The sequence below is a fragment of the Bubalus kerabau genome, chromosome 2 (assembly GCF_029407905.1).
Source record: "Bubalus kerabau isolate K-KA32 ecotype Philippines breed swamp buffalo chromosome 2, PCC_UOA_SB_1v2, whole genome shotgun sequence".
NCBI classification, from domain to species: Eukaryota; Metazoa; Chordata; class Mammalia; order Artiodactyla; family Bovidae; genus Bubalus; species Bubalus kerabau.
In genome coordinates, this window is record NC_073625.1 from 29,392,953 (window position 1) to 29,408,067 (window position 15,115).

At 43.7% G+C, this 15,115-nt stretch overlaps 1 protein-coding gene across 5 annotated transcripts in view; it reads right to left on the bottom strand.

Moving 5' to 3' along the window:
* Positions 1-10,520, bottom strand: part of FAM149A (family with sequence similarity 149 member A) — a 40,648-nt gene extending 30,128 nt beyond the window's left edge. For 2 of the 5 annotated variants that reach the window (XM_055567339.1, XM_055567338.1), the window contains exon 1: positions 8,499-9,220. In XM_055567339.1, the coding sequence (XP_055423314.1) occupies positions 8,499-9,205 (707 nt within the window). In that variant the 5' untranslated portion in view covers positions 9,206-9,220. Of the gene's footprint in view, positions 1-8,498; positions 9,647-10,088; positions 10,121-10,501 lie in introns of those variants that run through there. The other 3 variants (XM_055567341.1, XM_055567343.1, XM_055567340.1) reach the window with 3 other exon arrangements.
* Between the last annotated feature and the right edge of the window lie 4,595 nt (positions 10,521-15,115).

Here is a 15,115-nt window from a genome sequence, read left to right on the forward strand (position 1 = left end):
GGTATAGCCGATTAACAATGTTGTGATAATTTCAGGTGAACAGTGAAGAGACTCAGCCGTACATACACATGTATCCATTCTCCCCCAAACTCCCCTCCTATCCAGCTTTCTGCATAACATTGAGAAGAGTTCCCTATACTATACTGTAGGTCCTTGCTGGTTATCCATTTTAAATAAAGCAGTGTGTACAAGTCCATCTCAAGCTCCCTACCTATCCCTTCCGCATCCTTCCTCCCCCCAATCCCCTGCAAATATAAGCCTGTTCTCAAAGTCTCTGAGTCTGTTTTGTAAGCAAAAGAACAAGTTCTTCTTACTCACATCTCACCTAAAATCATCGTCCTTTACCTCGGTCTCAGTTGTGTGAAATCTGAACCAAGAAATTTAGGACTAATTTTATCAGTAATTAACATTTTTGGGGCTGGTGCACTGGGATGACCCAGAGGGATGGTATGGGGAGGGAGGAGGGAGGAGGGTTCAGGATGGGGAACACATGTATACCTGTGGCGGATTCATTTTGATATTTGGCAAAACCAATACAATATTGTAAAGTTAAAAAAAAAAAAATAGAGTAGGGAATTCCCAGGTGGTCCAGTGGTTAGGACCCTGTGCTCTAACTGTAGAGGGCCTGGGTTTGATTCTTGGTAGGGGAGCTAAGACCCTGCAAGGCTGGATGGTGCAGCCAAAAATTAAATTAAATTAGAAATTAAAAAATAGAGTTTTATCAAGACTATCCCTTTCACCTCCATTCCCATATCTTTACAGTTGTCAATATTTAATTATTAATATAAGGCTTCTTCTAAACCCTTAAGTGAAACGGCTAATTAAGAGAATGCTAATGTGTACGTTTTCCCTTTAGCAAAGGCATATCTAATTGCTTCTCCTGTTATTTTTCCCCAGTAAGACAATGCTTGCTAATTATCTGCCTTACTTGTACAAATAAAATATTTGATTTACTATTAAATATACACAAAATAATTTATGTGAAACACATACATAATAAAGTAAAAGAAAGATGACAATAGTTTTGCTTTAAAGAAAGGAAATGCTTTAAAGAAATTCTAGCTTTATAATAAAAATCATTTGTTATTTGTGCCTCAAAGTGGACAAAAGTACGCTTTAATTTTTGTCTCCTTATAGTATTACTAGGAATATTATTTTGAGAAAGATAATTTTAGATTACTTATTAACATGATTTTTATTTTCAAACTAATTCTTATCGGAAAGAGTACAATTTCCTAGAGTCAGTTTGTTTCAGAAAAAATGCTACAATTTCCTTAGAAGTAGATTTTAATCCTTATTACCATCTTAATTCTTTTAAAAAAACTTGGCTACACGTAAGCGTGGGTGATAAAAATTGACTGTGTGAATTTGAATCTTTCATTTCCACATATTAACCATCTGAATGAGACCATTTATAATCCTTTCTGAACCTCAATTTCTTCATATGTAAATGAAAATAAAATTCCTTCCTTGTGTGTGTGTTCTGGGGATTCATGATAATGACTATAGAATATGCACACAGCATTTGGTACCTGGTAGACAAGGAAATACTAGTCATTAGGCTACAAACCTTGGCTCCATAGAATAATACATATTTGAGAAACAGTCACAAAACTAATGTTTTAAACCAGTGAAACACTGTACCATAAGGAAGATGCCTGGCCAGGAAGTTAATGAGGGCGGAACTCTATCGAGCCCATCATTGGAAAAGTGCTTCTTTTCTTATTCCCATGGGCCAGTGGAGCCCTGAATCAGCCTTTCAGCACCAGGGAGTTCTAGAGGATGTCCTTCAGGAAACTGACGCAGAAGCACAAAATGCAGACCTCAGGGGCAACAGAGGCTGACCGATGATGTTACGAGGTAAGGGATCAGAGGGCACTGATCCTTGTACACAGGCCAGGTTGGCTGGTAGAACCCCAGAGAAAGGCTGTATGCTGTGGGTTGGCATCTTCCTGGAAGTCCTGTGACGGAGAACGTTGGTATAAGAGCAGTGGGCTGCCCCCAGGGCCTCCCAGAAGTACCACAGAATTAAGCGGGGAGACCCCTAACTGGAAGGGCCTTTGTGGATAAAGGCATGGGACCTGGGTTATTATGAAGGACAAGATTATGGATATCTCAGTATATTCAGCAGCAACAGAGGTTATTAAAGAACAAGTGGGCTCCTTCCCCACTGATGAATGCCCTGGTCTTATCAAAGCCCCCAGAATGAGGCTCAAGTCTAAGATAAAGATGAGAGCAATCCCAGATAACTGGGCTTTCATTTCCACCAGGGGAAGAAAGTGAGTTTCAAATGTAAATTAAACTTAAAATTAAACTTAAAAAAACTTAATGGGTCATAGAATTCCCTCCTATGGGACATGATTCCCTCCTGTGCAATTCAGAAGGGATTAATACACCTGATCATTTATTACTGGTAAGTCAGGGATTCTTCCAAAGAGACTACAAATTGGCAATAAGAGAAGAAAGCAGATCATGTCTGTAAATTTCCTCTTAAAAGTTCCTTTAGAAACAAAAAAACACATTATCTGTACTTGCAAGTTATGCCTTATGAGAGAAACAACAGCCACCAAGGGCTGTGAACGAGCTCTGATGGGATACAGCATTGGTGTAAAACTTGAAAAAAAAAATGCATTAACTGTGAGAAACCTCCTCCTTCTGGCCACAGGTTATATCCCCACAGCCAGGGCTCCCAAAAACTTTGTGACAAGAGCATATTCTTGACTCTAGATTATTTGAACAATCATTTAAAGAATGTCTTCTTTAATCAGAGGATACTGTTCAAACATTGCTTAGCCCTGTATTTTAGGAAGAGTAAAATGCTAGTGTGGTCATCTGGCTGTTTTTTTCTCTCGGTGTCCTGAAATTTGCTGTTCATTGTGGTTTACAAGTGTTTAAGTAAAGTCTGCTTCAGTGCTTCTCAGGCTAACACGTGCTACAGGCTTACTCACCAAGCTGTGTGTGTCTAACTCTTTGCAACCTCTTTGCAACCCCAAGGACTAATGTGTAGTCTGACTATTAAATTTTTCTTTCCTCTTCACTGTGGATGTTATAACTTTTAAGTATAATAAAAATAAATTATTAGAAAGCAAAATGGAAAAAAAGATGCACAAAATACAAAGTCCAAAAGTTTTATCAGTCAATAGACATAATGTTACTCTGTCAGTTGCTAAAAACTTTTCTAAACATTTATTCTCTCATTCTTTCTTTTTTTCCAAAGGTTATTATTTTTTATATAATATAATTTGGTAAGGAGTTTGATGTCCTTTAAAAATTATTTATTTATTTTTTTTTTTTGTCATACCCCATGGCATTCAGGATCTTAGTTCCCTGACCAAGAATCAAACTAATGCCCCCTTCACTGAAAGCACAGAGTCCTGGACCACCAGGAATTTGTTCTTACTTTCTGTACTTTTCATGGAGTGGTAACCGATAACTGCTAGCATGCCAAGTGTTACACACACATTAGCTATTATATTACATTAGCTATTACATTAGAAAAGGTTTAATATGTGTCTTTTAAATACACAGCAGAAGAACATAATAGCTCAAGTTCAGTTTTTTGAGCCTTCAAAGTAATAAAGAAGATAATTTAAAGCTTAAAAACCTACAGTATAAGACATTAAGAACAAAATTCTTTTCTTGGGTTTAAGCAAATGCGAGGCATGAATGCCCAAGTCAGGTTCATTACTATTTTTTAATGAAATTTATGGTCATCTGACTGTAATAGAAAGTAATAGTCAAATGACAATTGTCTGCTGAGCACACAATTCATCCCTGTGGGAATGCAAAGTCCCAGCAGAAAGCATTACCAACTCTGGGAAAACTCCAAGACAATGGAACAGAGAGGCCCAAGACAATTATTCTTAAAGAAGGACATTTAGGGACTTCCCTGGTGGTCCAGTGGCTCAGACTCCAAGCTCCCAACACAGAGGGCCTGCGTTCTGTCCCTGGTCAGGGAACCAGATCCTTCATGGCACAACACAGATGCTGCTCCTACGTGCCACAATTAAGACCTGGTGCACTCAAAAAAATACTTTTTTTTTTTTTTAAGAGGGCTTCCTTGGCTCTCTAGTGGTTAAGAATCTGCTTTGCAATACAGGGGACACTGGTTCAATCTCTGGTTCGGGAAAATCCCACATGCCACAGGGCAACAAAGCCCGTGGGCCACAACTACTGAGCCTAAATGCCGCAACCACTGAAGCCTGTGTGCCTAGAGCCCCCTGCTCTGCAACAAGAGAAGCCACTGCGATGAGAAGCCCATGCTCCCCACAACTAGAGAAAAGCCTGAGCAGCAACAAAGACACAGCACAGCCATAAATAAATACATAGTAAAAAAAGACATATGTACATTTAAATTTCCTCTGGATTTTTACAAGATTAGGAACATACGAAAGTGGATATTGTAATGGAAATATTTTCATTTATTCATTTAATAAATATTTATTAAATGCCTTTTGTGGATGTGTGCTGTCTTAAATGTCACAGGACAAAGTTTATAGTTTAAAAAAGATATGATGTGCATATAAAGAACACATCACTAAGCAGGAATGGCAAGGGCTATATGAAGTATTGGCCATGCACGATTTGATTTGTGAGGCTACTGGTTACTCTGCAGTGTCCCTAAAAATTAAAAGTTTGATCCCTGGGTGGCAAATACATTTTCTTCTAGATACTGTACAGCAAACAGTAGCAATACTAATTAAAGTAGCCTTTATCTTCTGTAAGTTTCACAGGGAAAATTATGCAAGATTAGAGTGTGCTCTTACTTGTTCTGCCTAATAACTGCACTAAAAGATTCCATTTATTACAGTCAAGATGATAAATATAAATGAATTTTTGTCACTCTTTTCTTCTCCTGGTATGTATTCTTCAATGAAACATACTTTTCTATTTTCATTTCTGTGCCAAGAAGTAGGTAAGAATCAGATGCGCTTGGTCACTCAGTCGTGTCTGATTCTTTGCAACCCCATGGAGTGTAGCCCGCCAGACCCCTCTGCCCATGGAATTCTCCAGTTAAGAATACTGGAGTGGGTTGCCATGCCCTCCTCCAGGGGATCTTCCCAACCCAGGGATCAAACCCAGGTCTCCCACATTGCAGGCGGATTCTTTACTATCTGAGCCACCAGGGTTACACACATTTCTCTATGTTAGGAACTTAAAATATTATTTCAATGAATTTTTGAAACATCTGTATGAGAAAAGCATCATTATTATCTCCATTTTATCAAGGTGGAAACTGAAGAGCTTGCCCAGAATTACACAGCAAGCAAATGGTTTGAGATTGGAATTCAACTCATTCAATTCCTGGCTGAATCCTGAAGAGTCACCCCAGCTCTGGACTCAACAAGTCCCTGCATTCTTTTTCATTGGCAGTCAAGTTCACAAGTCCTGCATGCAGCTATTGTGATATTTCCATACTTAAAAGACTTTAACAAGGGAACTCAACCACTCACAAAAGCAATGACTATATATTATCAGCAATAACTTAAAAGAGATAGAAATACCTTCCAACAATATGAGGTTTAAATCTACCAATCTTCACAAACAACAGTGCCGATCTGCCTATCTTATCTACTGATAGAAGTTCTTCTATTCGCAAAGAAAGAGTAAGTCCATTTACAAGGTGATAAATGTATAGATCAAACCAGAAATGCAAAAGGAGGTAGTGATGAGGGATGGGGAGACGGGAAACCAGTGTGAAGGAGGGACAATGTGTATATCAAAGACACAGGGAAATGAAGGTGAAGTTGACAAGTGCTAGCTCACACATCCGGGGGTGTGGGAGAATGGGGTAAAGGAGGAAACTCAGTACCTCTGCCTCTGGTTTAAACGTGTCACTGGAAAGAGCGAACCCCTCTTCTGTGGGCTAGTCATTCATTTAATCTATGAATCAGAGATCAAAACTCATGCTATTACACAGCACCTTAATGAAAAAGAAAAAGGCTCTGAACTGAAAGACAGTTTGCATATATCCTCACTGAAATTTCAGTATTTTTAATTTTAGTAAAGGCCAAGAACAGAATCAGGTCAAAGGTAAGATGCATAGATCTTCCAAAAAATATAAATTGTGAATGAGGACTTTTTTAAAAATGAGTGGTGGTCTTAAAATTAGATTAACTGTTTCTCAAGATTTTCTTACCTTTGTTTGACATGTATCTACATTCTCTTTAGTTATGCTTTTCCCCCTCTTCCCTCTCTTATTCCTACTTTAACCACCTTCCATTCTTCACATACCTGGCTTGAGAAAACCAAATATATGGTTTTATTATTAGTTAAGCGGGCTAATGATTAACAGCAGCTATCTGAAAACAAATAGATAAGGTGAAAATTGTTGTGCAATTTAAATCCATTGTTGAAGGATTATTTCTTACTCAGTGTCATAGTCAAACCAGATGTCCAGGAGGGAAAAAATACATTTTAAGATGCAAAAGGCCTGTAAGATCGAAAGAAAGATTTCTTTCTTTTTTTCTTCCCCCTTGTCCCTTTGTAAATTTCATGATTTAAAAAAAAAATGAGGTATGAAAGGAAGGGAATATGACTATTTGTATATGCAAAAGAAAAAAAAAATAACTAATGTACTCAAAAGTGCTGTAGGGTGTTCCACAGAGAGAACAAACAAGCATAAATAGGAAGATCCTTGAACACACGTATCTGTGCCTATTATTCCTCAAAGCAATTTTATAAAATTCAGTGTCTGCCCTTTCAGGACAATTGGATATCTCTGCTAATGCAGATTAGCATACTGTAAACAGTGCCAAATACAGTGTTATTCAAAAAAGTATCTATTGAGCATTTTTGGACAATGCTAACATAGACTATGGCAAGCCACTCCAGTGTTCTTGCCTGGAGAATCCCAGTAATGGGGGAGCCTGGTGGGCTGCCGTCTATGGGGTCGCACAGAGTCAGACACGATTGAAGCGACTTAGCAGCAGCAGCAGCAGCAACATAGACTAAAATGTTCAAGAAAGTAAACCACACTAGTGCTTTCATTGGCCCTACTGAATGTTTCAGTGCCTGCTGGAAAAAGGACTAAGACTAGAGTTCAAGATCACTGTGTATATGTTTGCTCATAAAACATTAATTGCATAAATGTTAAGGACCAGTAGCCAATAACAAAGGTCTAAATCCTTAGGCATACGTATTCTAGCCACTTGCAGGCATGCGTGCTCAGTTGCTTCTGTCCAAATCTTTGAGACCCTATGGACTATAGCCTGGCAGGCTCTTCTTTTGTGAGGATTTTGTGAGGATTCTCCAGGCAAGACTACTGGAGTGGGTTGCCATGCCCTCCTCCAGGGATTCTAGCCACTCATCCAAATGCAACTGATTTTCCTTTAGGGGGAAAAAATCAGTTAATTCATCTATTTCATAATACAATAATTTAAGTGAAAAGAAACAACTTACTACTTAACTGCTTATTTTAACACTGAGATGAGTGTCACATGGCTTTGTGAAAATAGTTATTTGAATTTTGAATGACTTAGAATCAGTCTTAATGCCAAAGTTTTCCAGTCCATTTTTGTGGGCAGAGGAGAGCTTTTCTGCTAGCAGGCCTGACCGTTCTTCCTTCACTAGACTACAATGAAGAAATCTGCAACCAGGAAAGGGACTTCCTGGTTTGTGCTTGACTGTTTCACTACATTTGCCCTTGACTGTATCCTTTTGTGAAATTTAGAAGGCTGAACATCTTTATATTCACTTAAGAATAGCTATATCTTCTGCTCATTAACAAATAAAATTTGCCTGACTTCTGACATCCACATTTTCCAAGAGGAATGTGTGTGAGTTTGTGTGTTGAGGGAAGTGTCTCCCAATTCCCATTGAGATGGTCCCCATGAAGTCAGTCAGTGTTTCTGGAGTATCTCAAGGCCCCATGGCAAGAACACAGGAGCTCTAGGATACAAGATATAACAAATCCATTTGTGTCAGATGATGTTATGCATACATAAATTGCCTCCTTGTCTCATACCAAAAAAAAAAGATCCCACTTAAAGGGATGAGAATTGGGGCTGATCCTTGAAAAAGGGGGGAGGCATGAGTCTCACCATTTCTTAAAATGAGAGCTGCGAGTGTAGTAATTGGGTTACTTGCACATCTGTTAATCCTGCATCAGAGAGAAGGACTCAAAGGCTCCTTTCTAAATCCTTAAGGAAACCAGACTCTCAAACGATCTAAAAGGGAAGGCTTCAGCGAGAAAAGAAACAAAATGTTGCCTTTCTTTCCTGCAAGCCCTGTTTCATCGTCTTTCCCTCTCTGATGGTAAACACCAGAGGATTATTTCCCAGAAAGCTGAGCGCAAGCCTGTCACAGCCTGTATTTTAAAAGAACAGAAAGCCAAGGAATCAGGACCCAATAAAAGTGCAAGGAGGGTGATCCAGGGGAGTTTGCGGAAGTAATGGCAAATAGCGCGGTTCTGTAACAGGGCGCCCAGCAAGGTGGCTGTGGCAGGTGGAGGGTGGGGTCCCCAGAAGGACCTGCCTGGCCCCAGCGGGGCTACTCACCCTAGCCGGCCGTCCTCCGAGTCGCTGTCCGAGGCCCACTCCTCGCCGATGTCCGGCAAAGTGAAGAACAGGGTCTTGGGGCCAGGCCCGGGGGGCACCCGAGCGCTGGGTTCTGTCTCCCCAGGGCAGGGGGGGCGAGGGTTCCGCGGGCTCGCGGTCACACTGCTGCTGATGCTGCTACCCACCGAGCCCCCGATGGACGGATACGCCGCCCAGACCACGCCGGAGCCCGGGGGCTGCCGCGCCACGACCACCAGGTGGGCGGGGGAGCCCGCCGAGCTGCAGCCGCCGCTGGAGGGGGCGGGCGGGAGAGCCAAGGGCAGGGGCAGGGGCGAGGACCGGACTTTGGCTGCTCCAGGGCTACTGGGCAGCGAAGCGGGAGTCTCCACAGCCTCTGCCGGGCGGCCGGCGACGGAGACTCGGACGTGGGGGGCGGCAAGCAGGGGATGGAGCGCAGCGGGCGTCGGCTGCAGCAGGACCGAGGGCCCCCGAGAGCTGGACGGGGAGTCGGAGGCCAGGGCCGGGAGGACGGTCAAAGTCCGGGCCGCGCTGAGCGAGGTGCCCGGGCGGGAACCCGCGGCCCCCGCGGCAGCAGCGCCTTGCGAGGGGCTGGAGGAGGCAACCGGCGAGGGGGCCGCAGGGGGCGCCGTCGAGGTCTTGAAGATTTTGGCAAAGAGAGACCCAAGGTCCAACACCGCGACCTTCATGTCCTGGCCCTAGAAACGCCGTCCTGGCTGTGGCCCGAACCTCAAGTCCACGCGGAGCCAGGCTGCAGGGCTCCATCCACCGCCGCCCGCAGGGCTCGGGATGAGGCGGCCCTGGGCCGGGGCGGGGCGCGGCGGGGCCCGTGGAGTCCCCTCTAGTCGCGCACCCCCGGGGGGCCTTTGATGCTCTCTCCTAGCGGAGGAAATCCTCCGGGCGCTCGGCCCCGCTACTCCTCGGCCGGACCTTCCCCGACGCCGGGTTTGCCGCCCTCTGCGGTGAGCAGATCCTTCTTTGCCTTAGCGCTGCTGCAAGACCCCGAGGGCAGGGGTCCCGGTGCCCACGGGGGCCGACTCCTGCAGCCGCCGGTGCCACCGCGGGCGGAGGACTCAGACCCGGGCCTCCGGCCCCCGAAGAGACCCCGACGGGCCCCCGGGACGGCGCAGGCGGTTGCTAAGCTAAACAAAAACCCGGATTAGCTCACTGCTAATTGGGCCCCAGACTGCAGCCTCTGGCTGCGTCTACAATAGACACCTGGGTCTCCTCCTTGAACCTCGCCTTAAAGGAACACTCTCCAATTTATCACCCTTGGAACTTCAACAGATTTGCAGAACTCTGGGCAAAATGATACGAAGTTTGAACACAAACCTGGGAACCATAAGCCTGATTCCAAAAGATCTGGGACTTAGCCGAAGGCCAAAATGAAACATGGCCAGCTCTCTGATAGGAGGGAAGGTTAATAAGAAGCTGTATTCAGATCATTTCTAGAGTATGAGCTTTCAGGGTTTAAGCCCTTAATCATCGGATTGATTCTGAACACAAGTAATGTAACTTGAAGGGAGAGTCAGCACAAAGGGTCATTGCTGAGTGAAGCTTGATTCAACTCACCCAGTTCCTTGGGAGCTGCACTTGTCTGCTGCCACCTCTCTGGGTTTCTGATTTTACAGGCCCAAGACCTTCATAGCTGAGCAACCTCTTAGGATGGAGCCCCAGTAACTTAACTCATAAAATACTGATGTGTAAATCCAACTCAGATGTGTTAAGTAATAACAGCTGCAGTGTTGTCTGCTCTTTCTCTTAGAGAGGAATTCCTGTTGAGGTCAAATTAAGTTGAGCACAGAATCAAAGCAAGGGGAGTGAGTCATATATATGATATATATTTTATATACAGAGGGCAGTAATATAAGGGAGCAAATCACCCTTCTCCATGAACAGCAGGGAATTCATCCACCTGTCTTCAGTTATTTCTATGCTTTCATTACTAACCACTTCCATTATTGCACACGCCTTTTTTTACATACATGCTATTATTGTTGTATAGCTGCGAAGTCATGTCCACCTCTTTTGTGACCTCATGGATGTAGCCCGCCAGGCTCCTCTGTCCATAGGATTTCCCAGGCAATAATACTGGTGTGGGTTGCCGTTTTCTTTTCAAGGGATCTTTCCCACCCAGGGATCGAATTCGCGTCTCCTGCATTGGCAGGCAGATTCTTTACCACTGAGCCACCTGGGAAGACCGCTTTAAATACAAAGATACTGTCAATAAGGCCAACAGAAAAGTTCCTACTCTTTCAAGTCCCAGCCTTGAAGGTAGTTTGTCTCTGAGGTGTGTTTGCAGGTATCCTCTCTGTTACGGGCTGAACTGTGTTCCCCACAAAGATATGATGTAGTCCTAACTCTGTGTGTGTATGTAACCTTATCTGGAGATATTAATAGGATCTTTACAGATAAAATCAACATAAGACAAGGTCATTAGCATGGGCTCTAATCCAATACCCTTAAGAAGAGAGATCTCTGAACACAAACACACAAGGAGAACATCATGTAATAACAGAGGCAGAGGCTGGCGTGAGGCAGCTGTAAGCCCAGGGGCATCAATCTTTGAAGGCCAGGGCCTGGAAGTTAGGAAGAGGCAAGGAAGACCCTTCCCTACAGGTTTCAGAGGGGGCTTGGCTCCACTGGCATCTGTTATCAGACTTCTAGTTTCCAGAACTGTGATAGGAAACATTTCTATTGTTTTAAATCACCCAGTTTGCAGGACTTCCCTGGTGGTCCACCTTGCAATGAAGGGTGAAAGTGAAAGTCGCTCAGTTGTGTCCTGCTCTTTGCAACCTCATGGGCTATGCAGTCTATGGAATTCTCCAGGCCAGAATACTGGGGTGGGGAGCCATTCCCTTCTCCAGGGGATCTTCTTCCTAACCCAGGGATTGAATTTAGGTCTCCCACATTGCAGGCAAATTCTTTACCAGCTGAGCCACCAGGGTACGTGGGTTCAGTCCTTGGTTGGGGAGTTAGGATCCTGCATGCCATAGAGCAACTAAGCCCATGTGCCACAACTTCTGAAGCCCACGTGCTCTGGAGCCCATGCAACTACTGAGCCCATGCACCACAACTAGAGAATCCATGCATCGCAATGAAAAGATCCCACACGCTGCAACTAAGACCTGACACAGCCAAAATAAATAAATAAATATTAAAAATTAAAAAAAAAATCACCCAGTTTGTGACACTTTGTTATAACAGCCCTGCTGCTGCTGCTGCTGCTAAGTCACTTCAGTCGTATCCGACTCTGTGCGACCCCATAGACAGCAGCCCACCAGGCTCCCCCATCCCTGGGATTCTCCAGGCAAGAACACTGGAGTGGGTTGCCATTTCCTTCTCCAACACATGAAAGTGAAAAGTGAAAGCAAAGTCGTTCCGTTGTGTCCGACTCTTCGTGACCCCATGGACTGCAGCCTACCAGGCTCCTCAGTCCATGGGATTTTCCAGGCAAGAGTACTGGAGTGGGGTGCCATTGCCTTCTCCAATAACAGCCCTAAGGAACAAATACACTATTGGGGTAGTAATTAATATTTGGGATGCTTCATGATCATAGGATCTTTCTGGTACCTCTATGAAAGTCTTCAGTGGGTGTGCTGCTGCTGTGCTAAGTCGCTTCGGTCGGGTCTGACTCTGTGCGACCCCATAGACGGCAGCCCACCAGGCTCCTCTGTCCCTGGGATTCTCCAGGCAAGAATACTGGTGAGGGTTGCCATTTCCTTCCCCACTGCATGCAGTCATGCTAAGTCTCTTCAGTCATGTCCGACTCTGTACGACTCTATGGATAGCAGCCCTCCAGGCTCCTCTGTCCACGGGATTCTCCAGGCAAGAATATTGGAGTGGGTTGCCATTTTATTCTCCTCAGTGGGTGTATTGGCTCTAAAAAGCTAGCTACAAATTAAGATAATTATCATAATTGTCTAAAAAAATTGACAGGGAGGATGACAGAATATATAAAAAGGACAGAAAAAAAAATACCATGGTGGTTTAAACAGTGGATGTAAGAACCTTCTGGTCAGCCCGCTTTATGAAGAAGGCACAATGGATAAATGATTGATCCTTTTGTTTGAAGGTCCTTTGAAAACGACGGATAATTGCAAACATGACAAACAATTCTACAGAAGACACTAGGTCTTTTATACCCATTGTTCATCTGTCAGCAGTCTTTCAGACAGACATTAGAGGCTACCCAGCTTTTCTGTTAATTACCAGTTGCATGTCATTCTTAAAACATGAGCCCCGGGTGATGTGCCATGATGGCCTGGCTCTGCAGAGTAGAGAAATGAGAGTAAATGCAGCAAATCATCCTTTCTAATTTTGACAGTGTTGATCTTGGATAGACTTTATTTGAAATGTCAAAGCTGTGTTTTATGTAATAAACTTCTCCTGCTTAAGTTGTTTAATTAATTGGTTTTCTGATGTGTATAATGATGCTTGACTACATCACTGAGAAAGTATTAGGAAGTGATGATCATGTTGCTATGTAGAGATATTATGTTTTGGAAACCTGAAAGTTAAAACAACCTGAGGAATTAATCTGTTTAGGGATTTATATTGTCTCAGTATGACACCACGGTCAAGATTCTATAAAGAAAAATACAACCAAATCTGATTTTATAAAAGAAACAACTAAACTTCTGGGCAAGGAAAGGCATTTGTTGGTTCGACAAACATTTAGCTTAGCACCTGGGTGGAGACGGTACGGTATGGAAGCCTTTGGGGCTAGACTTTCTAGTTCACACTGTCTCTGCTACTGGCCAATACCCATGGCTCTCTGTTCCTTAGTTTCCTCACCTGTAATCCCATGGTGATAACGGTTTCTATCTGAAATAGTGGGACTTGGAGAGTTACATTAATTGACACATGCTTGGGATGTGATATGATCCCACAGCATAAGCTCTCAGTAGATGTTGGTTTTTCATCACATGTGATACCAAGTCACACTGAGAGGATCCTCTTTATCTCAGCACAGATGAAGCCCAGGGCTCAGGCAGCAGCGCCTGCAGCTGCATTGCCCTCCTGCGGAGCACAGGAAATCTGTACGTGTGGTGGGGCTGCCAGGCTCAAGGGCTTTAGGTCTCACCAGCAGGTCTCCGTCCACTTCAAGGGTCTGCATGTCCAAGTTTGTGCTTAAAGTGAACTGGGAGGTAAACAGCAGCCCTGTGCCTGAGAGTTTGATTTGGTATAAAGCCTCAGTTTTAGCACATAATAACTGTGTGCAAGACTAATGAAAGGGAGCAAGAACCTGTGGAGTCCTCCTGGGTATAAATCCTTTCTGTGTTTGTAGGGAAAGGTTTCTTCAGCCTCCTAGAACTTCCCAGAGTTCCAAAAGGCAAATTCAAGCCCCTGCTAATCAAGGAAGTAGATGGGGAGACAGTGGAAACAGAGTTTAATTTTCCAGGCTCCAAAATCACTGCAGATGGTGACTGCAGCCATGAAATTAAAAGACGCTTGCTCCTTGGAAGAAAAGCTATGACCAACCTAGACAGCATATTCAAAAGCAGAGACATTATTTTGCCAACAAAAGTCCATCTAGTCAAGGCTATGGTTTTTCCAGTAGTCATGTATGGATGTGAGAGTTGGTCCATAAAGAAAGCTGAGTGCCAAAGAATTGATGCTTTTGAACTGTGGTGTTGGAAAAGGCTCTTGAGAGTCCCTTGGATAGCAAGGATATCCAACCAGTCCATCCTAAAGGAAATGAGTCCCAAATATTCATTGGAAGGACTGATGCTGAAGCTGAAACTCCAATACTTTAGCCACCTGATGCAAAGAGTTGACTCATCTGAAAAGACCCTGATGCTGGGAAAGATTGAAGGTGGGAGAAGGGGACGACAGGGGATGAGACGGTTGGATGGCATCACTGACTCAATGGACGTGAGTTTGAGCAAGCTCCAGGAGTTGATGGTGGACAGGGAGGCCAGGCGTGCTGCAGTCCATGGGGTCCCAAAGAGTCAGACAGACTGAACTGAACTGAACTGAATCAAGGAAGTGAAGGAATTTGGAAACAAAGGAGGAACAATCAAGAAACAATGGTGCAGCGATTAAAGCAGGGTCCAGGGTCCTCCTCAAAGAACACACAGACCAATACCTTTGAGTTCTTCTGAAAGAACTAAGATCTCCACCTACGTGGAGGATGGAAACTTCCAGCTGAGTCCTGGAACATCTCTTTTATCTTGCAATCAACCAAAGAGAAGAAAGTCACACATCCTGTAGCCCTCACCCTAAGCCTATAAAAACATTTCGCTGAAAACCATTGAGGGGTTTGAGATTTTTTGAACACGAGCCACTCATTCTCCTTGCTTGGCCATTCAGTAAACCTCTCTATGCTCCAAACTCTGCCCTTTCAGATTTTTTGGCCTCACTGTGTATTAAGCACATGAACGTCTGTTCCATGACACTTGTCAGTCTTGCAAAAGACTGATAAATTGAAATCTTAAAACATTTGCAGAACCAAGGTAATTGCTGGGGGGTGGGAGGGGGAGGATAAATCCCTGAATCTTCATGAAAAACATTTCACAAACCAAGATGCTCCAGAAGAGGAATAGAGAGGAAACTGAAGAACTGGTTAACAGTTCTCTAAAAAAAGTTTGCAACTG